The 26,540-nt window shown below is 49.0% G+C and overlaps 1 protein-coding gene across 3 annotated transcripts in view; it reads left to right on the top strand.

The window, feature by feature from the left end:
- The window catches only part of LOC116953253 (uncharacterized), a 305,948-nt gene that overhangs the window by 266,254 nt on the left and 13,154 nt on the right, over positions 1-26,540 (top strand). For 2 of the 3 annotated variants that reach the window (XM_032973298.2, XM_032973300.2), the window contains 6 exons: positions 1,473-1,508; positions 4,437-4,490; positions 5,893-6,178; positions 12,506-12,618; positions 20,296-20,364; positions 24,299-24,532. In XM_032973298.2, coding sequence (XP_032829189.2) covers positions 1,473-1,508; positions 4,437-4,490; positions 5,893-6,178; positions 12,506-12,618; positions 20,296-20,364; positions 24,299-24,532 — 792 coding nt within the window. Of the gene's footprint in view, positions 1-1,472; positions 1,509-4,436; positions 4,491-5,892; positions 6,179-12,505; positions 12,619-18,631; positions 18,701-20,295; positions 20,365-24,298; positions 24,533-26,540 lie in introns of all 3 variants that reach the window. The other variant, XM_032973299.2, reaches the window with a different exon arrangement.

The raw sequence follows: 26,540 nt of genomic DNA, 5'->3' as shown, positions 1-26,540 counted from the left end.
CCGTTATGAGACTGAGAGACCTTCATCCGATAGTGGATTGACAGAGGGCTGTAAATTATGAATAACAATTATGAATAACAATTGTAATAATTTCAAGGCCTAAAGGGCACAGTGTGCTCTCACTCTTGAAGAGAGGTGCGAGGAGGAACCGCAGGTAAGCAGGGAGGCACCCACGTGGTGAGCTGGCTCCAATCAATTGCCCAAGGTCTGCGGTCCTCTATCACACTTTCTCGGTGTTATCGGCCATTTAACCCCCTTGCCATGGCGGGTGTCCCGTTCGCCGCTGGAGTGGCTCAGGGATAATTTTATTCAAGGAGGCGTTGTAGCGCCGTTGTTTTTAAGGAGACCGTTACTCACTGCAGAGAACCGTAGTGACACGGCCGCCCTCTACGGTAGCTGGCGCCAAACTGTGCCGCACGGCCTCCCGCACTGCCTCGTGGGAGCCTCGGTACCGATAAAGTTGTTTTAACTTAGTTTTTCTTCCGTGCGTCATCGGAATGGGAAAGGGTTAATGAGTGTTTAGATGTGTGTGGAAACCGGAGCATAAAGATTAATCCATTATTAAACAATAATACTACCATGGCGGTGAGCCTTGTGAGATTTAAATTCTAAGCGACGTAGGCCTTTGCCAAAAAGCTCTGGGGGAGGGGGGGGGGGTTGGGGGGTAAGGGTGTGGGGTGATATTCGCCAGCGCAAGACAAAAGCCTTCCAGACGATCACAGCCGAGATTGTCGGCGAGGATCTCGGCACGCGCGCTGCGAACGCACCGAGCAACGCGCACCGCCAACGCCCGTGGCAGCCGCGTGCGGGGGGGGATAGGGGGCCGCGGGTCGCGCCATCGACGCCGCTCACCGCCAGTTTTCAGGTCGTGGTGAGCAGGGTGAGGGCACCTTGCTGTCCCGGCCAACCCCACAGAGCTGATGCTGTATTGCCCATCCTTGACGATAACTTCACCTGCGCGTTAAGTGTGTTTGTTTTTTCCTTCCCGCTCCTCCGATTGGCACGGTTGGCTACATACGGTGCGAAATAAGTTCAACGTACACACACACATACTTGTTTGAGCCACGTACTCGTAGCTGCTTGCTCACCAGTCCAATAATCAACCTGAAATATGTATTGATGTTTCTGTTTAACCTTTACTTTGATATTTTTTTTGCAATTTATGCAAGTCAACTTTTGTAACTGGGAATTCATTGTATTCATTATATTGGTAATGTTTGTGCACTGTTTGCCTGTTTTCAAATTATTTTCTGCCATGCGGTGGTTTTTCCACTGATTTCTGCGTGGTTTCTTTGGGGCTGATTTCAAATTGCTTCATTGTGGCCGCTTTATTTTTGTAATTTTGCAACTCGAGACTATCCCCATCTCTTAGCCAGTTAAACGAAATCAACTTTAAACACACACCATATGCTTTGCTGTCATTTGACGGTGACCGCTAAATGTTTTTTTCTGGTGTCAACCTTCTTCCACAGGGCCCAGGAGGGCCTAAGGGTTCCAAGGGCTCCACGGTGAGTGTGATAAGCCTGTTAGTGTGTGCCGCATCCGCTTGCGTGTGCGGGACTGTTTGTGTACAGTGTGTACGTGTACGTGAAAGTGTGCATGTGAGAGAAGCGGTAGCGTAGCGGCTAGCGCATTGCGCTCCGAACCCGGCCACCCGAGTTCGATTCCCGCTCACGACCCAACACCAGTTACGAATACCTGAACCCGTACTGGGCCTTCCCCTAGGTCGACTCGGCCTCAAATGAGTGCCCGGTATGGTGTGTAAAACATCGCCACTGGGGAGACAGAGGCGGCAGGGTGTGGTGCTGGCCACCCACCCCCTTCGTGTGCCGTGTTGGCCCTCGTAGGTGCTCCTCGCTAACACGACTTGCTCCCCAGAAGTCTGTTAAAGGCTACACGGGAGGAGCTTGAGTGTATGTGCGTGTACGCGCGTGTATCTGCACGCGCATGTGCACGTACTTTGCGCGTGCGTCCGTTCGCGCGTTTGTGCACGTGTGTAAATGCGCGCCTGTGCAGTCGTGCACGCATTACCAACCTATTTTTCCTATCCGAGTCAAGGTCTCTCAAAATTGCAATTTTCACCTGTTGTACCCTTGCAGCTCACATCCATCCATTAGAATCATGCCGCACGCGTCCAGATTCGTGATTCTGTCTCTCCTCTGCGTTGGCCCCCTGAGCGCAGCGTCTGCGCTTCGCAGGTCGCTGCTTCTCCTGCACTGCTCCCGTTGTCTAAAACCAGTCCCCCAACTGTTTATTCGCTCAGCTGATTCCCTCCCCAGTTGAACTCCTTGCTCGAAAACATTCCTCTTCTCCTCGACCTGTGATTCACTTCCCCCCCCCACCCCATCCACGCATCTGATGACGTCTCTCTGCCACTGGAGCTATGCACTTTTAAATCTAGATTGAAAACTCATTTTTTTTTCAGAACGGATTTTTGTGTTTAGTTTGTTGTCCTTTCCCCCGCGATTGGCCACGCACGTTGCGGAAGAAGTTCGACGTACATACGTACATACGTACACGCAATCAGAATATTTATTTATACCGGAGGAATCCGATGAGCTATAAGGCTCTTTTCTCACAGACGTCCAGTGTGCCGCTCTGCCTTAGGGGTGGGCGACCAACACGCTGCCAAGGGCACCGATTATTTGGTGATGCTGCTGCTGCTGCTGCCGCTTTGGCAGCGGTGCACAAGCACAATTAACGATAGCACTACCTTAAAAGGGAATTAATACAAACGTTTCCCGTAATGGGCCCTGTTCTTTTAGCGCTGTGACGAAGAGCCCATTTGCCCGAAAACGCCGTCGATTCTCTACTTTTCTTTTTGGAGCATCGTCGTTGGCTTTACTTTTACGAACATGGAGAACTCATATGGATTTAGCGCAAATTTACGGATGCTGTCATAAAGTGTGCCGATAATTGGCAACGCTTAGACGCAACGCGATGCCACGTGATGAATAACAAACGACGGAGACCAAGCCATTACTTTCAAATGGTATTAGAGTCTGTTTTGCCCAGGGCGTTGTTTGCATCAAAGCTGGGCCTGCTGCCATTCACAATGCAATGTAAACCTTCTCTTCTGTCGTCACACGTATCACCTACCCTCGTCCAGCAAACTCCCTCGTCTGTGTCAATCAATCGATTGATCTCCTTTTAATCCGCGGATGTCCTTTCATTCATCCGCGTCGTGTAATTCTCCGTGACGCCTCCCTCTACCCCCCGCGCTACGTCGTCATCGTCGTCGTCAGGGGCTTTATGCCGCTCCGTGATATCAAACTGTGCACCGATTTGCATTCTCAGTCATCCATCCCTCTGCCGCGATGTTCTCACAGTGGCACGGTGCTGCCGTTGGATTTGCATCCATCGTGTGCGTTAGCTTTCAGGGCATCAAGTAAAGTTGTCCGTTTGCTGTCATCAAAATTAAACATATAGGCTGCTGCTGCTTTAGCAGTTGGTGCACGAGCACAAAAAACAACAACACATTCCATATCAATTGGAGTTTACAACAGGCGACGTTTCGGGCAATTGCCCTTCTTCAGCACATAGAGAGGGCAGAGAATCTCGATCTAAGACTCTCTGCGGATTCCTCTCTGGCCTCTATGTTTGCTGTGAGGAAAGGCCTTAGGCCGAAACGCCGCCTGCTCAAGTCTTTCTTACGGCTGCGGTGTTTTTCCACCAAGGTTTTTTTTTCTTGTTGTCATTTTTTTTCGCCGCCGGTGTTTTCCTACCGGCCGCGCGCAACAGTCGCGGACGTTTCACCCGCTGCGTCGATGGAATGGGTCGGCGACTGACCAAAGAACACGTCAAAGCATTTCAGTTGCGATACGGAAAATTCCGCTGCGTGCATCGCGCAGCCAGTGACTGGCTCGAGCTTTTTCCCGTGAAATGACGGAGGATTTTCTCTCAACAACAGCTCTTTGATTTTTTTTTGTTTGTTATAGAGGAACACGTGAATTGCAATGATGAGCTTGACGCACAATGACCTTTGCTTCTTAGCGCGTGATACGTGTGTGTTATGTTCATCGTTGATTGCGACCGGACGTTGGCAACTTCGCAGACGTATTCGTGAACTTAACACGCATCGGCTAATTCTGTAAAGCAACGAAATGTAATCGTAGCCTGATAGCTTCAGTGGCTCATCATGGCTTTGCGAGAGGAGTTGCTTGGATTCGAGGTCTTCCAGCCATGATTACATCGGCATCTCCAATAGGAGCGGCTCCATGTTCTTAGCCTGCTCAGAATCAGAATATTTATTCATAACCACAGGAGGAATCCGATGAGCTATGAAACTTATTTTTTTTCACAGGCGGTCACCAATGACCGCGCAGAAAGTCACCCGATTTTTAACCATCAACACTTTGACGCGTGACGTTGCTCCCTTCTCATCAGGGTGAATGAATTGTGAATGAGTTACTGTTGTTTTATTTCATATTTCTTAGGGACCTGCCGGTCCTAAAGGAGACTTGGGCCCCCCAGGACCTCCCGGCCCCCCTGTAAGTTCTACAATGAGTGTCACTATCACTCGTGCACTTATGCACTCACGCATACATGCACTCACGCACGTGGCATCAAGCGACCTTTGACCCTCTTAGACTTGCAGGCGACTGTAATTAAACCGGGCTTCTCAGCTGTAGCCAGTTGATGGCTTCTGGCCAGTCAACAATTACATCTTATCAACTTCGGGTTTGCCCTTGATTTGCATAAATTCTCAACTCATGAATAAAATATACCAGGTCGACTGTGATGAGACAAAATGCCATTCCCGAGACCAAATCCCACAGCAGGATGAAAATGTTACTTGAAGGATTTTTTTTTTTTATCTCCGAAAATTTCCTGTGAAATACCCCTTCTACTTGCAGCCATTCCCGGACACAGGAGCCGCACGGCCCTGTGAGATATCCAAATGGATTCCTCATATCATGGCTCGATGCTGAGAGCACAATTGGAATAAATTAGAGGAGGTGCGATGATTAGGGGGGGGGAGGGGGGGGTAGTGACACATGAAGGTAAGAGTGGCGCTGCGTTGGCGTGGGGGATTTTCGCGTTTCGCGCTCGTGCAACCCGGTGTGCATCGTGCCACGTGTGTGCCGGCATGACCTCTTCCTCCTGCTCAGTCATCGCTCGTGGCCAGGGCCATCCGAACGACACTGCCTCTCTCCCAGCCACTGCGAGACCCCTGCAGCAGAGATCCTAATGAGCCCATTTGTCACTGCGCCACAATTGCCAGGATGTTTTATATATATTTGTGTGTGTGTGTGTGTGTCTGTTGCAGAAAACCTATTAGTCTGTCATTCCTCTACGATTTAATTATTCCATCGATATCATTATTGTTATTAATTTTGTTGTTGCACTGCTCCCACTGCTGAGAGCAACCATTTCAGTTCAAACTCTGGTCAGGTGTTAGCTCGGCCCATCATCCACATCCTCGGAGTCATCTCCCTGGAGTTGATCAAATAAGTACAACTTCATTTGCGGAAACCACACGAGGGTTGTTCTAACACAGTGCTGAGCTCCACCATGGGAATAGGGAATTACCACTAAATACTCTAGAAGGCGTGACGTTGATTCTAAATGTGGAGGGGAAAACCGGAGGACCCGGGGGGAAAATCCACACGGCTACGGGGAGAGACAAACGCAAACTCCAAATACGCAGGCAGTGTCATGGTCGTGATCAAACCCACGACCTCCTGCATACCAGGCGAGGTAGTTAACATCTTGCCACCATGAGATGTACGTATGTATGTACATTTAACTTCTTTTGCACCGTATGTAGCCAAGCGTGCTAATCGGAGGTGTGGGAGAGATGATGTGGCCCGGGCTACCAGGCTACTGCTGCTGCTGCCACCGACGATGATGATGACGATAATAACGAAACCTTTCTCCACACACATCGAGGGCCCTCGCGGGAGCGGACTCTTTTCACAAAGCGGCGATCCGGCAGCGTGGAGGTCCAAGAGGTCAGCAGACGGCAACCGGGTCACCCTGGACGGCAGCCTCCCGGCACCGCCTCCCACGGGCAGCGACGGCTACATGGACTACACGGAGGGGATGGAGGAGGTGTTCGCCTCGCTCAACACCCTCAAGCTGGAGATCGAGCAGATCAAGCACCCCGTGGGCAGCCAGGGCAACCCCGCTCGCACGTGCAAGGACCTGCAGCTGGCCCACAAGGACTTCCCAGACGGTCTCTGTGCACCCCCCGTCCTCAAATTGCTATTCACTCGTCGTCGTTGTTATTATAATTACTGCTATTTTCAACTGCACTTGATTTACCCAGGAAAGCTGCACGGAGTTGTAGCAGTTAGGGGGTGATGGTGCTCCGTGCGATCCCAACTGAGTACTTTGTGGGTTATTTTTCAGCATTGCATTGTTTGGACAATGGTCACCTTGCGTGGTTTGGCGTTTTTCTTTTTAAAGCTATGGAACAAAAAAAAACCCCAGAGAATACCCGGATGAAACCCACGCGGAATCGAACCCAGCCCCTCCTTGCTACGAGGCATGAGTGTTACCACCCTGCCGCGCAAGGCTCGCAATGATAACCACGTGCGACAATGATACCACGTGTGACAATGATGCCACGTGTGACAATGATACCACGTGTGACAATGACACCACGTGCTACAATGACACCACGTGCTACAATGATACCACGTGCTACAATGATACCACGTGCTACAATGACACCACGTGCTACAATGACACCACGTGCTACAATGACACCACGTGTGACAATGATGCCACGTGTGACAATGATACCACGTGCTACAATGACACCACGTGCTACAATGACACCACGTGCTACAATGATACCACGTGTGACAATGATACCACGTGTGACAATGATACCACGTGTGACAATGATACCACGTGTGACAATGATACCACGTGCTACAATGACACCACGTGTGACAATGACACCACGTGCTACAATGATACCACGTGCTACAATGACACCACGTGTGACAATGATGCCACGTGCTACAATGATACCACGTGCTACAATGACACCACGTGTGACAATGATACCACGTGTGACAATGATGCCACGTGCTACAATGATACCACGTGCTACAATGACACCACGTGTGACAATGATACCACGTGCTACAATGATACCACGTGCTACAATGATACCACGTGCTACAATGATACCACGTGTGACAATGACACCACGTGTGACAATGATGCCACGTGCTACAATGATACCACGTGCTACAATGACACCACGTGTGACAATGATGCCACGTGTGACAATGATACCACGTGCTACAATGACACCACGTGTGACAATGACGCCACGTGTGACAATGATGCCACGTGCTACAATGATACCACGTGCTACAATGACACCACGTGTGACAATGATGCCACGTGTGACAATGATACCACGTGCTACAATGACACCACGTGCTACAATGACACCACGTGCTACAATGATACCACGTGCTACAATGACACCACGTGCTACAATGACACCACGTGTGACAATGACACCACGTGCTACAATGATACCACGTGTGACAATGATACCACGTGTGACAATGATACCACGTGTGACAATGATACCACGTGTGACAATGACACCACGTGCTACAATGATACCACGTGCTACAATGACACCACGTGTGACAATGATGCCACGTGCTACAATGATACCACGTGCTACAATGACACCACGTGTGACAATGATACCACGTGTGACAATGATGCCACGTGCTACAATGATACCACGTGCTACAATGACACCACATGTGACAATGATACCACGTGCTACAATGATACCACGTGCTACAATGATACCACGTGCTACAATGATACCACGTGTGACAATGACACCACGTGTGACAATGATGCCACGTGCGACAATGATACCACGTGTGACAATGATACCACGTGTGACAATGATACCACGTGTGACAATGACACCACGTGCTACAATGATACCACGTGCTACAATGACACCACGTGCTACAATGACACCACGTGTGACAATGACACCACGTGTGACAATGATGCCACGTGCTACAATGACACCACGTGCTACAATGATACCACGTGTGACAATGACACCACGTGTGACAATGATACCACGTGCTACAATGATACCACGTGCTACAATGACACCACGTGTGACAATGATACTACGTGCTACAATGACACCACGTGCTACAATGACACCACGTGCTACAATGATACCACGTGTGACAATGATGCCACGTGCTACAATGATACCACGTGTGACAATGACACCACGTGTGACAATGACACCACGTGCTACAATGACACCACGTGCTACAATGATACCACGTGTGACAATGATACCATGTGTGACAATGACACCACGTGTGACAATGATACCATGTGTGACAATGATACCACATGCGACAATGACACCACGTGTGACAATGATACCACGTGTGACAATGACACCACGTGCTACAATGACACCACGTGTGACAATGACACCACGTGTGACAATGACACCACGTGCTACAATGATACCACGTGTGACAATGATACCACGTGTGACAATGATACCACGTGTGACAATGATACCACGTGTGACAATGATACCACGTGCGACAATGATACCACGTGCTACAATGACACCACGTGTGACAATGATACCACGTGCTACAATGATACCACGTGCGACAATGATACCACGTGTGACAATGATACCACGTGTGACAATGATACCACGTGTGACAATGACACCACGTGTGACAATGATACCACGTGCGACAATGATACCACGTGCTACAATGACACCACGTGTGACAATGACACCACGTGTGACAATGACACCACGTGTGACAATGATACCACGTGTGACAATGATACCACGTGTGACAATGATACCACGTGCTACAATGACACCACGTGTGACAATGACACCACGTGCTACAATGATACCACGTGCTACAATGACACCACGTGTGACAATGATGCCACGTGCTACAATGATACCACGTGCTACAATGACACCACGTGTGACAATGATACCACGTGTGACAATGATGCCACGTGCTACAATGATACCACGTGCTACAATGACACCACGTGTGACAATGATACCACGTGCTACAATGATACCACGTGCTACAATGATACCACGTGCTACAATGATACCACGTGTGACAATGACACCACGTGTGACAATGATGCCACGTGCTACAATGATACCACGTGCTACAATGACACCACGTGTGACAATGATGCCACGTGTGACAATGATACCACGTGCTACAATGACACCACGTGTGACAATGACGCCACGTGTGACAATGATGCCACGTGCTACAATGATACCACGTGCTACAATGACACCACGTGTGACAATGATGCCACGTGTGACAATGATACCACGTGCTACAATGACACCACGTGCTACAATGACACCACGTGCTACAATGATACCACGTGCTACAATGACACCACGTGCTACAATGACACCACGTGTGACAATGACACCACGTGCTACAATGATACCACGTGTGACAATGATACCACGTGTGACAATGATACCACGTGTGACAATGATACCACGTGTGACAATGACACCACGTGCTACAATGATACCACGTGCTACAATGACACCACGTGTGACAATGATGCCACGTGCTACAATGATACCACGTGCTACAATGACACCACGTGTGACAATGATACCACGTGTGACAATGATGCCACGTGCTACAATGATACCACGTGCTACAATGACACCACGTGTGACAATGATACCACGTGCTACAATGATACCACGTGCTACAATGATACCACGTGCTACAATGATACCACGTGTGACAATGACACCACGTGTGACAATGATGCCACGTGCGACAATGATACCACGTGTGACAATGATACCACGTGTGACAATGATACCACGTGTGACAATGACACCACGTGCTACAATGATACCACGTGCTACAATGACACCACGTGCTACAATGACACCACGTGTGACAATGACACCACGTGTGACAATGATGCCACGTGCTACAATGACACCACGTGCTACAATGATACCACGTGTGACAATGACACCACGTGTGACAATGATACCACGTGCTACAATGATACCACGTGCTACAATGACACCACGTGTGACAATGATACCACGTGCTACAATGACACCACGTGCTACAATGACACCACGTGCTACAATGATACCACGTGTGACAATGATGCCACGTGCTACAATGATACCACGTGTGACAATGACACCACGTGTGACAATGACACCACGTGCTACAATGACACCACGTGCTACAATGATACCACGTGTGACAATGATACCATGTGTGACAATGACACCACGTGTGACAATGATACCATGTGTGACAATGATACCACATGCGACAATGACACCACGTGTGACAATGATACCACGTGTGACAATGACACCACGTGCTACAATGACACCACGTGTGACAATGACACCACGTGTGACAATGACACCACGTGCTACAATGATACCACGTGTGACAATGATACCACGTGTGACAATGATACCACGTGTGACAATGATACCACGTGTGACAATGATACCACGTGCGACAATGATACCACGTGCTACAATGACACCACGTGTGACAATGATACCACGTGCTACAATGATACCACGTGCGACAATGATACCACGTGTGACAATGATACCACGTGTGACAATGATACCACGTGTGACAATGACACCACGTGTGACAATGATACCACGTGCGACAATGATACCACGTCCTACAATGACACCACGTGTGACAATGACACCACGTGTGACAATGACACCACGTGTGACAATGATACCACGTGTGACAATGATACCACGTGTGACAATGATACCACGTGCTACAATGACACCACGTGTGACAATGATACCACGTGCTACAATGATACCACGTGCTACAATGATACCACGTGTGACAATGATACCACGTGTGACAATGATACCACGTGCTACAATGACACCACGTGTGACAATGATACCACGTGCTACAATGATACCACGTGCTACAATGATACCACGTGTGACAATGATACCACGTGCTACAATGACACCACGTGTGACAATGATACCACGTGTGACAATGATACCACGTGTGACAATGATACCACGTGTGACAATGATACCACGTGTGACAATGATACCACGTGTGACAATGACACCACGTGTGACAATGATACCACGTGTGACAATGATACCACGTGTGACAATGACACCACGTGTGACAATGACACCACGTGTGACAATGATACCACGTGCTACAATGATACCACGTGCGACAATGACACCACGTGCGACAATGATACCACGTGCGACAATGACACCACGTGCGACAATGACACCACGTGTGACAATGATACCACGTGTGACAATGACACCACGTGCGACAATGATACCACGTGCGACAATGATACCACGTGCGACAATGACACCACGTGCGACAATGATACCACGTGCGTCAATGACACCACGTGCGACAATGACACCACGTGCGACAATGACACCACGTGTGACAATGACAACACGTGCTACAATGACACCACGTGTGACAATGATACAACGTGCCACAATGATGTCGCGTGCCACAATGGCGTTTTTGTGTGGACGAAATTGATAACTCCTCAACTATTTGGCCGACAGGCTGATTATGGGTGTGTTTGGGGATGTGGATGCTTCTCATCCCGCAGGCTCATTTTGCCCAACTGCAGGAAGCGAGGAGATGCCAGACTGCTGTTTGGGTCTTCGCTAGCGGTTACTCGGGTTCATCAGTGAGCCATGCCGAGTTACATGCCGCGCTACGCTCTGGGCTCTCCGGACAGGGCTCACTGTTGAGCTTTAATAAAGGCGAATTTAGTTTTTTGTCTACAGTAATGGCCAGTTCCTTACGTGAAGGCTGTCAGCCAAAGGATTTGCCATATCTCGTGTTGTGTTTGGATATTATTGTGTGTGTGTGTATTTTTTGTGAACCCGTGGCACCTGGGTCGGTTCCGTGACCTCCTGCCAGCGAGCCTTCGACACTTTCACGAGGACTCAAAGTGCACCTGGCATGGCACAAGCGCCGTGGTGGCAAACGGCGGTTGTTGTTGTGTATTTGTGCATATGACATCACGACATAATGTATGTGTGTGTATGATTTATGTCTGTGCATGTATGTATGCTATAGTGTCGCGGTTAGCGCTCTGCGCTATGAACCTGGGAACCCGAATTCAATTCACGCTCATGGCCAACATCAGTGACGATTATCTGAAAAGGCCTTGGGTCTCCCCTAGATCGAGTACCTGGTGCACTGTGTAAGGCAGTCAGGCCTGGTGCTGGCCACCCACCCCCTCGTGTGCCGTACCGGCCTTCATTGGCACTACTCGCTAACGGTGCTTGACCCAACGGTCTGTGAAGGCTATATGGGAGATGTCTGTCTTTATCTATGTACGTGTAAAAATGTACACGCTTGTGTCCACGTGTGTGTGTGACGTTGTTCGTACGTGTGTTTGTGTGTGCGTGGTTTCGCAGGAGAATATTACATCGATCCTAACCAAGGCTGCGCGGGAGACTCATTTAAAGTTTTCTGTAATTTCTCCGCGGGTGGAGAGACGTGCATTTACCCCGACAAGAAGTCAGAAGGGGTAAGCGAGCTCCTCCGCTTTCATTTATCTCTCCCTATTGATGCACCGACGCATTCACGCGAAAGGGAAAATATTTCACCAATTCGACGTCCAATCAATGTTTCTCCCCGCTCAAACTTACCACTGAGGTTGGTGCTCATCTCTGTTGATGGTCCTGTGGAAAATTCACACATTACTATGGAATGGAGCGGTCGCGTCATAAACCGACCACTTTTTTATATCCCACACAGTGGTACTAGATTTATGGGCCCCCAAAAGAGATTGTGGTGATTGGGTCATCCCTCGATAACAGTTGGCCTAGTTACTTTCAAATTGCCAATTACCAGTGCGTGGGCCAGATGTCAACAGACCTCAAAAACGATGCAAATTGAAGCCTGTAAAATTGCTCCAATTAATGTCCAAAGGAGATTTTATTTACGTGCTGCATGCTGACACTGTGGGCAGCCGAGGTGAGTGCAGCGAGTTCCATTGTTCCACCGTATTTCTATGGTCCCACATCTGGGACCAAATGGTGACGTATGAGTTCAGCAGGCGTGACGACCCACAGGTGCGGGTGGCCCAGCCCAATCCCCGCAGTGGATTCACAAAAAGGGCCGTGCATGTGCTCGTGTACTTGTTGATTGTGAGTTTCGCTAAGGTGCGATCGCAACAGCTGTGGCATTGTGGGATTAATTAGCGCGTTGACTAGGCAAGAAGTTCAGCATGTGAACTGGTCTCCGTCATAGCAATGTGGAATTCTCACAAACATCTCAGAGTTGTAATCGATCAACAGAGATGAGTGTGACCTCCCCGCCACCACACCACTACTGATTTCGGCACGTGCATCATGACCTCTTCAAACCATCGTCATCATTTGGTGATGCACTTAAGACAACGAGCAGCTCCTGTCACCTGGGAAGCTGCCACCGTGATGCGGTGGTCAGCAGCGCGCCGGTCCCGCCATCTCAGAGGTCACCGCCGGTTCCATTCTATCTCCCGGCGCGGCAGTTGACAAGATGGCGCGCGTGGGGTAAAGTGTGGGTGCCTCCCACGTGCCCCAGCTAGAGCCCTTTCGACCGGCAGTGTCGTAAGCAAGCCTCTGCAGGGCTTGCGCCTTTGCCGGCCACGCACAGCCGTGCTCCCGGCTGTTCGACACAAGTCCGAAGCTTCGCTAATGAGAAAGGATAGCTGTAAATTGACTCTCAGGCATGCCCCTGTTGTTAGGCTGTGGCACGCCTGTTGTACTTGCAGTGTTCACTGCAGTGACATCACTGCAGTGCTACGGCACGGTTGGCTACGCACGGCCATGTACAACAATGCACATGACCATGACTTTAAAGACTTTGTGTAGCTATAAGATAAGAGCTGCTTGTTTTCTGAGTGCGACATCCTACATTGCACACATGGTGACTTTATGCCGTTCATGAGTAACTAACGCACGTTTAACTTTGTAAGAGGAAGTCCCCAACAGTTCTTTCGCCCATGCATTCCACCTTTAACTCAATATTTTATTCATATGGAATAGGAAAGTAATACGTTCACATGCAATTGAACATTGTTGAATATTATACATATCCGCGACTGTAAATATTGTTATACATTTTACTATGAATTTGTTTAAGCTTGTACTGTCTACGTTTCAAAACTTTTTGACCAATTCTCACTCGTCAACTTGTAATGGTATTATTGTAAGTGGAGAGTGGTGGCGCAGTGGTTAGCGCACTGCGCTACGATACCCGGCGACTCGAGTTCAATTCCCGCTCACGGCCAACACCAGTGACGACTATCTGAACCGGTCCTGGGCCTCTCCTAAGTCGACTCAGCCTCAAATGAGTACCTAGTGCGGTGTGTAATCATCACGACTGGGGATACAAAGGCGGCCGGGCGTGGTGCTGGCCACCCACCCCCTCGTCCACCGTGCCGGCCTTCATAGGTGTTCGCTAACAGCACTTGCCCCAAACAGCCTGTTCAGGCTATACGGGGAGGGTTTTATTTGTCTTGTCTTTGTATTGTTTACAATGTGTGCATGATTTAAATTTTTACCTCAGTTTGAAAGAGACAATGCAATGAAATGTTTTTTTACTAAAAATTTTTTTTCAAATTTTAATATTTTTATTAATTCAATGCATTTTTGGCAAGCGCGTAATGATATTTTTTGTTGTTACAATTTGCATTTTTGACAAATATTTTTCCCCTTTTGTGGGACGACAACTTTTTGTTGTCGAATGTTCAGATTGGCTCTGCCGCCATAGGAGTGTGGAATTTCCACCACTTTCTGAGAGCCGCCAGCATTCGCGAGCGCGACGGCGCCATCGTGCTCGGCACAAAATGTGTTTTTTTAGTTTGTGCTATTTTTCGAAATAAATGTCTGTGTGTCCCTCCCTTCATCCACTGCCCTCAAAACCTGAGCCTTAGCAATAATATCTATTTAAAAAAAATTCTCAACTTGGATCCAATTCATGACTCAAACCACAGCGATTTACCCCACCGTGAAACGAGGCACTGCCCTGTGCTCTCTCTGGAACATGAAGAGACACAAGTTTCAAAGGTTTTTTGTTTAAATCTTCGGCCTCCTTATTTTAACCGGGAGGGCAACCTTGATTTAAAGCTTTCGTGACTGCAGGAATTCGTACTCTTTGGGTGTTTCGGTAAAGTCTCGTAGATAGAAAGATGATAGATCGCGACGTTTCGATCGCAACACAGGCAATCGTCTTCACCTGAAGACTTCACCTGAAGACTTCACCTGAAGACGATTGCCCTTGTTGCAATCGTCTTCGCCTGAAGACTTCACCTGAAGACTTCACCTGAAGACGATTGCCCTTGTTGCAATCGTCTTCACCTGAAGACTTCACCTGAAGACGATTGCCCTTGAGCAATCGTCTTCACCTGAAGACTTCACCTGAAGACGATTGCCCGTGTTGCAATCGTCTTCACCTGAAGACTTCACCTGAAGACGATTACCCTTGTTGCAATCGTCTTCACCTGAAGACTTCACCTGAAGACGATTGCCCTTGTTGCAATCGTCTTCACCTGAAGATTTCACCTGAAGACGATTGCCTGTTTTGTGATCGTCTTCACCTGAAGACTTCACCTGAAGACGATTGCCCTTGTTGCAATCGTCTTCACCTGAAGACTTCACCTGAAGACGATTGCCCTTGTTGCAATCGTCTTCACCTGAAGACTTCACCTGAAGACGATTGCCTGTGTTGCAATCGTCTTCACCTGAAGATGTTATTTTTCTATCTACGAGACTTTGCCGAAAGACCCAAAGAGCAGGAGGGAAACTTTTTCGTCTTCTTTTTCGCCGCTTGTTCTTTGGGTGCTTTTTCAGCGGGCCGCTTTTGCTTGCCACGCTTTTTTTTTGTTTTTAACAGGCGATGGCTTCTTTTCTAAATTCGTTCACGCTGAGCTTTTGGCACCCTAATATATCGACGGCTTCCCCCCCCCCCCCCTTTTTTTTACAAATGTTGCGTTAAAACAGTTGGACGACACATTTTGTGTGCTTGGCATTTTTCCGCACCAAATGTTTCCTGTCGTCCGAAAACGAACGCAACAATTTTATTTTTTTCTTCGATGGAAGATGCAACCCAAAAAAAAAAAACCAAGCGGCCGCTGTTTTATTTTTGTTTTTGGCTCACCATGGCTGCTCGCGAATGTGTCAGTCAAAGCCGAGAAAGCTGCGAGTTCACCTCTGACACATCAGCTCATGAGCTCCTGGACCAAGCAGAGCCAATTATGTTTCAAATTCGCCTGCATACCCGACTGAGCTGCATCCATTTCGCATAGCCGACTCCCAGAATGCCCCCTCGTATCGTGAAACAGGTGAATAATAAAACAGTACTCACACTGCAGTGAGATCAGGAGAATGTTGCAGCAGCCTATAAGTGGCCTTCAGAGATGGCCCGGTGGCTCAGGGGTCAGAGGGCTGAGTCTCCACCGCTGAGTACCTGAGTTTCAAATTCGAGTTTCAGCCGCCCGTGATTAAACCAGGTTCAAGTGTTAGTGGGTTTATGGTCTCGGTCAGGTCACCAGTGACTCAATCTGATTCTGACCGCACACACGAAAAAATATCTCATTGAATGTGACCTGTCACTTAATGTGGCTAAATGACACCGCTGAGAATTAAACGTGTGTTTCAAACCATCACGCAACAAGCATCGTTGTTGTCTGCAGCGGGACGTACGGTGGAGTAATGCCTCCTGGTTTGTGGGTAAAAAAGCCAGTGACCCAGAGCGGTCTTCCGAGAAGTCCCATCACAGCGGTCGTGCTCCCGCACGCAGCGCGTTGCCGTGGGAGTCCTCACTCGATATTTCATCTCTTGGCGATGGTGTCGACGGCACAATTGGAATGAATTTTTCTTTTCAAATTAAAGTGACGTTCAATTAGTTTTCTCACCAATTAAACCTGAGCCTCATGCAGAGGGACAGCCCCAGGAAACGTCCTTGGCATGCAGCTAAAAAATAGCCCGTATTATTTTTTTGGGTTGTGTCTTCTTAAGACAATTAAAACTTGATTTCTTTTAGATTTGTGGAAAAGCTGAGACATCTGCAAACAAAGAAATGCCACGACCTTATTTGTTCAAACGTTGTTGCTTGCTTTTATGTCAACTCCGCAATGATTTCAGTGAAACCCTGCTTGAACCTGCGCCATCACGCACAGAAAAAAGGCCGTTCTCAATTTTTGCAAATGACCTTTAAATTGGTTCAATTTAAATTCACAAAGGTTCCTTTTGTACGACAACCACCCTTGTCATTTCACACCTTGAATTTTCTCACGTTCATCGTCATAAATCATCAGGCCAGCAGTGATGGTGCATGCCTGTAATCCGGCGCTTCTTAGTCCAGGGTCGGTAAGTCCATTGTGTGCCAGGACACTTCCATCCTCTATTGAACTGTGAGGTGGCCATGTGGACGGCAGTACGGAAAGCCGGTTTGCCGAACGGTCGATGAAGTGGATTTTTTTGCCGCTGTCTCTTCTTCTGCGTGGATTCCTCCAGGCTCCCTGGATTCCTCCCAAACGAAATAAAAATAACTCGGCACATGAATTGGTTAACATCCCAGAGCGTGGTGCCTTGCAAAAAAATGATTATTGAGACTTAGTGGGCCCTTCTTTCTGAAATGATGAGATTCACCATCACCGTCGTTGCCATGAGAACACGGGAATATGACAATCAGAAAAGTGACCTCGTGTTTATTGCATTGTTATGCTCAACAATATTCCATTAAAAAAATCGTAAGCATTACCTTTTTTTGTTTATGAGGATAGAAACGTAACGACAAGCAGCAACAACGTTTACAACAAATGAATTCCCGCACGGTATCTATCACCACTGTGCGGTTCAGAATAAAATGTAAAGCCTTCATTTATCCCAATTGTTTATACTAATATTGTGAGTTTAAAGCACTGTCCATTTGCCTTTGTATTCAAGTGCACACCGGCTCTGCTGCAATACTTAACGTGACCGAAATAAGCATATGTGTGTGTATGTACATATGTAGTAGCTGAACATAGTTCACCTCCGTAAGTTAACGTTCCCCACGGAGAGTTTTATTTGACAAGCCCTGGCCTGGTGGTCACCAGAAGTGCGTGACTCACAGTTACGGGGTTGCGAGTTTAACATCTTAGTCTGAGCTCAACTCAGCTCACCACCACCACCGCTGTCATCATTTCGGATAGGTAATATAAACGACACCACTTCGAGGGAAACCAGCCTTTTTTGCCGAAGGAATGTGGAATTTGCACCACTGGCTCAGGGCCCCACTGATGGTGATGGGTACCATCCCGCACTCGATGGAGTGGGGAGAGCACTCCTGACACAGTCCCAGAAGTGCCATGTATGTACATACACGACCAGTCGAACGGCTTGTTTGTTGTTGAAGTCCGTGATGTGTTCAACCGCTTTGCTCATATTGCTGACCATTGCTTGTTTGCTTTGTTTTGTTTTTTTGTCCCGTTCTCTGTTTCGCTTTTTGTCTTTTCCTCGTTCCTTTCTTTTTTCTTCCTCCTGCTTTGCTATTTGTTTCCTAAAATCCAGGCCAGGCTTTCTGCATGGTCCGGAGAAACTAAGGGCACATGGTTCAGTGAATTCAAGCACGGTGGGATGGTAAGACCATTAAACCGATCGGCAGACGGAAAACCACAACCAAAACCGAAGGCAAACCCCTGGTTCCACTTTCCAATTTCTCCCGAGTCTCTTCCATCCCTCTGTTGTGGTCCACGTCCCTCCTCCTGTCCCCCGTGCGTGACAGCCGTGCCGTCACGAATGTTCACGGCGGTGGCCACCGGTTACCAGCGTTCGCTGTGATCGGGCGTGTCCTGTGTCCGTCCGTCCCCCTCCCCCCCTGTACCGTGCCGTACTTTTGTATCACGTCCCCCCCCCCGAGTCACAGTTGTCTACCAGGGCTGATGTCGGTGACTTAGCCACCCTGTGCAAGTCGGCGCACAGTGCGTAACTTTAATATATCGAGCAATGTGACAAATGAGCAAAATGAATTGCTTTTGGAAAGCTGAACTCGACAATAAAAAGCAGCCTACCTGTGACATGCCTCAAGATGTTTTCAATCACAGCGCACTGTCAGCTGTGATATATGGAACGGAAATGTGGAATAATAATAAAATGGAAAGAGAATTGCGGGCGAGTTGCACAAATATATACGTGGTAATATGCACGCTGGAAATTACACAGGGAGACGGAAAGACGAGCAAATACATCAGAGAACGTACAGTAAACACGAGACATGATATTGAGCGTGAATATGAGCAGTGGCTTTGGGCACAGGGCACCATCGCAAGGAGGGGCGAGAACCGATTGACTGGTTATGGAATGGCAACCGAACGAGAGAATGCGCCCGGAGTGATATCATCAGCTCTTACGCAAATGTAAGATGGATTGTGTGACTGCGGGATAATGAGCAGTGGTGACGACGTGGAAAAGCCTTCATCGAGCAGTGGATAGTCAATGGCTGATGATGATGTGGAATGGCCTGTGACACAGAATGTGAGTGACATTCTACAGTGTCCCTTACAACACAGATTGTCATCGGCGAAAGATCGATCCACTATTTGGACGAAGGCCCCCAAAAAGCCGTCACCGTAACTGGCGGTCACGTGACGCAACTAATCCATCTCACTCGTGCACACTAGCCGATCTTTATGAATCCAGATCTGTGGTCGGGAATCGTCGACCCGGAGCGTCGTTCCCTCCTTCGGCTGTCGCCCCGTCGTCAGTCTCTGGCGCTGGCCACCGTCCCTTCTAGCCACGACGTGCCCTGCCAAAGCTCTCGCTTCTCCCAATAGTCAATGCCGTGTCTCTTATCTCGCACTTTGCACACTTATCGGCGCCCTCCTCTGCCAGCCTCGTTGTGTAATTCCAGGTACGCTCCTTGCCACGCTTCGTTTCACACTCTGCAGCTTTTGTTCCATGGATTAATTTAGCCGTGGATGCTCACGGCTAAATGTGGTGGATTTTACGACCTCTTGACCTCGCCCCCCGATTTCCCAGTTTCCCACCATAGGCCATTGCCGAGTTGGAGCATCGCCAACGCCAGCCCTGGCTCTGTGCTTCTTGGTTGTACGGCGTTCCGTGTCCGCCTGTGTCTCCCCGTGTTTCCCCTTGTCCCCCCTTGGCTCGTCTCCCCGTGTTGTCTCCCCGTGTCGTCTCCCCATGTCTCACCCGTGTGGCTCCTTCCCCCCTGGCAGAGTAAACTTGCTCGCTGGCCCAAAGAAGTGCCAGGGACGTGGTATAGTCAGTACAAGCGGGGCAGCATGGTGAGTGTCCACCCGTCATCGTCCACACACGCACAGACACTCCGTAAACCTCCGCGCCGTGAACTCTAGCCCAGCGCTAGGCCGGTGCTCGGCTGGCGCTTGCTCGGCACCTCACTCGGAGTTCCGTTTGTCCGGCACAGACCATCGTTATTTGTGGGTGATCGCCCAACAGGCGTGAATTGATCCAGCTCTTGGTCAATTTTTGCCCAAGTTTAGTCAACGGCAGGCTGTGGATTTTTTTTTTGTTACTGATTTCGTGAACAGGATTAAACCGTAATGAGTCGATGGTCTCTATGCTTGGACAAAAAAAAAGGGGGTTGTTTTTTTTCGGCCAGATAATTTCGGTGAATTCCAGCTCTGACACGTAAACATTTTGGTCTGACTGCCATGCAGTGAACACTGCTATAGGGAGAGGCCCTCATGTGGATGAGGGACAGGTGTACAGTAGAGATTCCTCTCTACCATTGGGCGATCCTCTGGGTTTTTTTTATTAAAGAGTTCCAAATATACATATGTTCATATTATTTGGTTCTTTCGGTAAAGTCACGTCGATAGAAAATAAAAATGAAATTAAAATAAAATAAAAGTTAAAATCAAGCAAAAAACCCACGACATTTCGTGGGTCTTCATCAGGCGGAGAGAAAAGAGGGGGCAAGCCTCCAAATGCAACTGCTTATAAGGGCTTCAAAAAGTTAATCTTATGACATGAAAGCAACAGCACATTTCCAAGATAATTTGGAACAACACAAAAAAATCAGGGTTGATGTTTTTTTCAATTCTGAAGCTACTGTCATTTACCCAAAAAAAAGCGATATCATCTGGTCACGTTCTAACTCAAAGGAGTAATTGAGTAGCCACATTTAAATCAACTTGCGCCTTTGTTGAAGGCCTGCAGGCTGAAATACTGAGCAAATTTTGAGTGAAACTTTAGATTTATAATCCTGTCATCATTTTAAATCTCGCACAATCTGCGCCGGAATAAATTATACGTGTTTTGCGGCTGCAATGTTCAGGAGCTGCATTGCTTAACTCTGAGATATCTGGCAGTCAGTTGACTGATAGTCCCTAATGAACTAGAGGACCTATATATCTCTCTGGGCTGTCTTTGGCCGTCTTTAGCCTGGGAAAGTTCACTGATGATTCCAAATAATCACGATAACCCATATAAAACTCTTGGCTGTCTTTGGCATCTCCCATAGGACACAGATTACTGATGATTCTGAATGCATAATTACTTATGAAATTAATTTAGCATATTTGGCAAATAATTTACTTATGCATTCAAGGGTGCCACAGTGGCGAGATGTTAACTACCTCGCCTTGTATACAGGAGTTCGAAGGTTCGATCCAGACCCTTACGCCTGCTGTATATTCGGAGTTTGCATGTTACGCCCGTGTTCGCGTGGATTTTTTTTCCGCATCCTCTGTTGTTTTTCTTCCACATTTAGAATCAACATGCATTTAGAGTAGTTGGCTGCTATACATTTACACGTGATAAGCGACTTGATCGAGCTATCGTTTGTGGCTAGGTCACTGGCAATGGTGGGCATGTGTAACTCCAACAAATTAATTTAGCGTATTTGGCAAATTCTGACTACAACGCTGCTGCAAGATGGCCCGCTCTTGTTAGTGACGTCACGGCGTGTCTTTAACGTTCCACTGCGATGCAAGACGGTACGGTTACTACACCTGTGGTAATTAAATGTTTAATTGGGTGCTATTGTGTACAATAGCCATATCAGACATTAGTACATCTAATCGGCACAATCATTGGCTCACTGCAGCTCAAAGACTCGGTTAGCAATTGAGAGTAGGATTCAAGATTTGCTGGCCCTGGACCCTCAAGCACACTTGAGCAGTCAAGGTGTAACACTGCACGTGACCTGATCTGAAAGCATCCGAATTAGTTGTAAGAGATCGTGGTCAGGCATGAGCCACACGGTCAAGGGTGCGGTGACCAGCGTTCTTGTTATACCCCCACTACTCGCCGGATTCGAAACCGCAAACCTCTGCAACAACAACAAAAAGCGGCGAACGCACTGCTGCTGCTGTCTCTAGACCATTGCATCGTTGCCGTGCCCTCCCCCCCCCCCCGTGTATTATTTGGCACTCCGAGGATCCAGAGGTGGCCGATTCGACCTGCGCGCACGGCTGCCGAGACAACGGAGCAAGTGCTTTTGTGTTATTGTTTTTGTTTTCCCTTTCAAAAAAATCCCTACTCCCCCCGCCTCTCTGTTCAGCCAGAGGTGTCAATGGATGCGACCGCCGTGAGGTTGATCGTCAGGTCACGTGCGGTGGGGTTAAAGTGCGGGGTAACTCCCACACCGGCTTCCGAGATGTCCGGCCAGCGTGGGAGGAATAGGCTGCGACACCCTCCTAGAAGGGAGGCTCTCCAGAACCTCCTCTGAGTAGTGGCGTGAGCGAGCAGTTGCAGGGCTGCCCATTTGTCCTTTTGTTCACCGGGAGAACTCTGGTTTCCTCCTCGACCCCCTCCCCACCCCCCACACACAAAACACTCCTCACGAGGATGAGAGCCCCAACGAGCAAAACCTCGCTTGTCGATAAACACGCCACACAGGTCCGTGTGACCGCAGCCTGTCCAACTACTGAGCTTCAAGTGTTTTTTTTTCCGCTCAGTGAGAAAATTAGATTTTAAAGCTCCCCGGTGACCATCCCCATTGCATGACTGCAGTTCTTTTTTTTTGTTTAAACAAAGTTAAGTTGGCCAGAATGTGTCTGAAAGTCAGCTGAAGGTCTCTTCTCCTAGTTTATACAATGCGGGTTGGATTTATATTGGTGGCCGCATCTCAAGACACTGTTCAGCAATGGTGGCCATCTGTTTTGTTACAAATAAGAGGCAGTCATAGGCAGAACAAAAATGGAAACCATTGAGCCAGGATATTGAAATAGGAGGGAGTTGGCAACACAGAGGACTGGAGGAATGATATTTCAGACAATGGGGGCAGCACAGGAGAGTGAGCGATCTCCCACTGAGAAAAGGATGACTGAGGGCTTTCACCGAATTCCTTGGTTGCTGATGTGTGGAGGGGAGTAGAGTGAGATGAGAGGGGTGAGGTAGGAGAGTGCGTGGAGGGGTGTAGAGTGGGATGAGAGGGGAGAGGCAGGAGAGTGCGTGGAAGGGAGTAGAGTGAGATGAGAGGGGAGAGGTAGGAGAGTGCGTGGAGGGGTGTAGAGTGGGATGAGAGGGGAGAGCCAGGAGAGTGCGTGGAGGTGAGTAGAGTGAGATGAGAGGGGAGAGGCAGGAGAGCACGTGGAGGGGAGTAGAGTGAGATGAGAGGGGTGAGGTAGGAGAGTGTGTGGAGGGGAGTAGAGTGGGATTAGAGGAGGGAGGTAGGTAGGGGTGAGTCCATGGAGAATATTGAAGACAGATCTTGAAATTGGAGGATCAGAATGGGAGACGTTGGAGAGATTTGAGTGTTGGGGTGATACTCTCTCATTAGAGGGTGCTGGCAGTAGTATTTTGGTTCATCTGGAGTTTGGAGAAGAGGGATTTCAGGAGGCGAGTGACGTGGGGAGGTGAGGAATGAGGAGTGGTGAGCAGTAATCAGGTCAGGATGTGACAAAGGTTGAGGGCCTCTCTCAGTGGCAGCTGGGGTATTATTATCATGCCAGCCAGGACACACGGCTTTTATCTTGTAGATTAGTGTGGTTACTCCTCTCAGTGCCATATCTTCATAGGTATGGGTCTCCTCCCACACATTTTTCAAAGGAACTGCCCCCCCACCCCCCCCCCCCCCCACAGCCACCCCCCCTCAAATCCCCCACCAATGCATGCATTAAAATCTTAAGACCCGTTGACACTTTGATTAAATAATGCACATTTATCTACTCATTTATTCCGTGTTGCATGCCCGTATTCATTGTGTTCTTATCCCCCCCGCCCGCGCCCCCTTCCGCTGGGTCTCTGTGACAGCTGTCTTACGCAGACGCAGACGGACTCGCCATCGGCGTGGTCCAGATGACCTTCCTCCGGCTCCTCAGCTCTGCCGCCCGCCAGAACGTCACGTACAACTGCTACCTGTCGGTAGCGTGGAACGACCTGGAAGGCAACAGCTTCGACAAGGCGCTGCGCTTCCTGGGTGCCAACGAGGAGGACCTCTCCCACGACACCACGTCCTACATCCACGCGCTCTATGACGGATGCGCGGTGAGTTGTCGGGACGCTCGGGCCCGGATGTTTCGCGTGGCGCCTCACAGATCCGAACAAAACAAAAATGGGTTGTGGGTGTGGCGGGCCAACACGCGTGTATTTTTTAAACAGGATCGAAAGTGCAACAGAAGCATTTTAAATGTACGGTAATCCTTTTTTTATAGTAGAGGTTTTTATTATTACAATTCTAAATGGCATTTTTTGGGTTAAACCATGTAAAGGATCTTTTCAATTTCTGTTGTAAGGCCCTCCACCACTTGACACAGCAAGATGAATGAAATTGTTCATGCGTTGTGTCCAAGCATTTGACAGCCCTCCAATTAATTACTAGTGTCATTGTGACGCCTCGCTCATAGGTGAGTTGAAGAATAATTCTTATGATCAACTTTAGGAGCCATTAAGAGACATCACACTTACTGTGTTTTTATAGTACTTCTTCTCAACGTATATATGCTTAATTAATTTATTTGGTTTGAGAATGGAATTGCCTCGAATGATGATGGTTTCTATTCACGTTTCTTGGTTTTGCCTTCTTTGTATGTTAAACTAACACCAGGGTGGACTCATTAATGCAGGATCAATGTGATTAGCTACTGGCGCCTCTGTAGGCAGTCTGAGAGAGCAATGTGATTGGCTACTGGTGCCTCTCTAGGCAGTGTGAGAGATCAATTTGATTGGCTACTCGTGCCGATGTAGGCAGTGTCAAAGGGCAATGTGATTGGCTAGTGATGCCTCTGTAGGCAGTGTGAGAGATCAATCTGATTGGCTACTGATGCCTCTGTAGGCAGTGTGAGAGATCAGTATGTTTGGCTACTTTTAGGGTGGATGGCGATAGGAATAGTCTTGATGGCTTGGGGAACACCACTGAAGGTGCTGGAGGCATTGGCAAAGCTGGCCGTGGTAGGGGACCATGGTAGATAATCAATGAGCGATGGATGCAGGGGCGGAGCCAGGGGGGTGACAGGGTAGACAATTGTCACCCCCGAAAAAAAAAAATCGAAAATCTGAAACATTCTGCGTATAAGTGTACGACACTCAGTCTGGCGGACTCCGTGCAACTGCATTGTCGGAGTGTGTCGCCAACCGATGGCGTGGGGTATAGCTGATTTCTTAGCGCGTCGTCCTCGGCCTGCTCCTGAAGCGCAAGACGAGCCTGCCCTTCAGCGGAGGCGTGATCGTTCGCCTTCGCCGCCGCCGGATGAAGAACGGATTTCGCCACAGTCCGATGAGCAAGAGCGACAGCTACGGCCTGTTCGCGCTCCGGATCGTGACCCCGCCACGAGGCTACCGATGGCGGCGATGGCGGAGTCGGACGCCGAAGTATTGCGCTACGCGTATCTGCAAGCGGGACGGTTCGTACCGCCTCGGGCTCCGCAACCTGGCCTGACCGGGACGTTGAATTACCCGTCCAAGTTCGTCGGCAGCGCTGCCCGCCGCCCGACGGCGTCTTTGTTTGTTCAGTTCGTCTGGCTCGAGTACTCGTTCATCAGTGAGTCTGTTTACTGCTTCTATTGCTACCTCTTCCCGTCGTCGTCAAGCGCAGATAACGTTGCGTCGGCATTCATCTACTCACCCGGCTTCTCAACCTGGAATAAGATCGGTGGCAAGAATTGCAGCCTACTCAAGCATCAGGGTGGGCACAAGTTGGCACACATCATCGCCGTGAAGAAGGCCAGGGACCTTCTCAACGCCCGGCAGCACGTCATCACGGGCGACGCTGGGCTGGCCCGACAGAATGCCAAAACTATTGACGGCAACCGCAAGCGCCTGGACGCCTCCGTTAGACGGCATGCGCGTCTGCATGAACCAGGGCATTGCGATGCGGGGACACGACGAGTCGCCTGGCTCTCTTACCCGGGGCAATTTTCTGGAGATTATCAACATGTTCCGCAAGCGCGACGCACTGCTTGCGGCCATCACCTGGGAGAACGCGCCGCAGAATGCGACCATGACCAGCCCCGACGTTCAGAAGGACCTGATCCATGCTCACGCTCAACTGGTGGGC

This window comes from Petromyzon marinus, chromosome 50 (assembly GCF_048934315.1).
Source record: "Petromyzon marinus isolate PM22_M1 ecotype Great Lakes invasive population chromosome 50, UKy_Petmar_22M1.pri1.0, whole genome shotgun sequence".
In the NCBI taxonomy this organism is placed as follows: Eukaryota; Metazoa; Chordata; class Hyperoartia; order Petromyzontiformes; family Petromyzontidae; genus Petromyzon; species Petromyzon marinus.
Note: the sequence above shows the minus strand (reverse complement) of the source record. Positions and strands in the feature narration are given on the sequence as shown.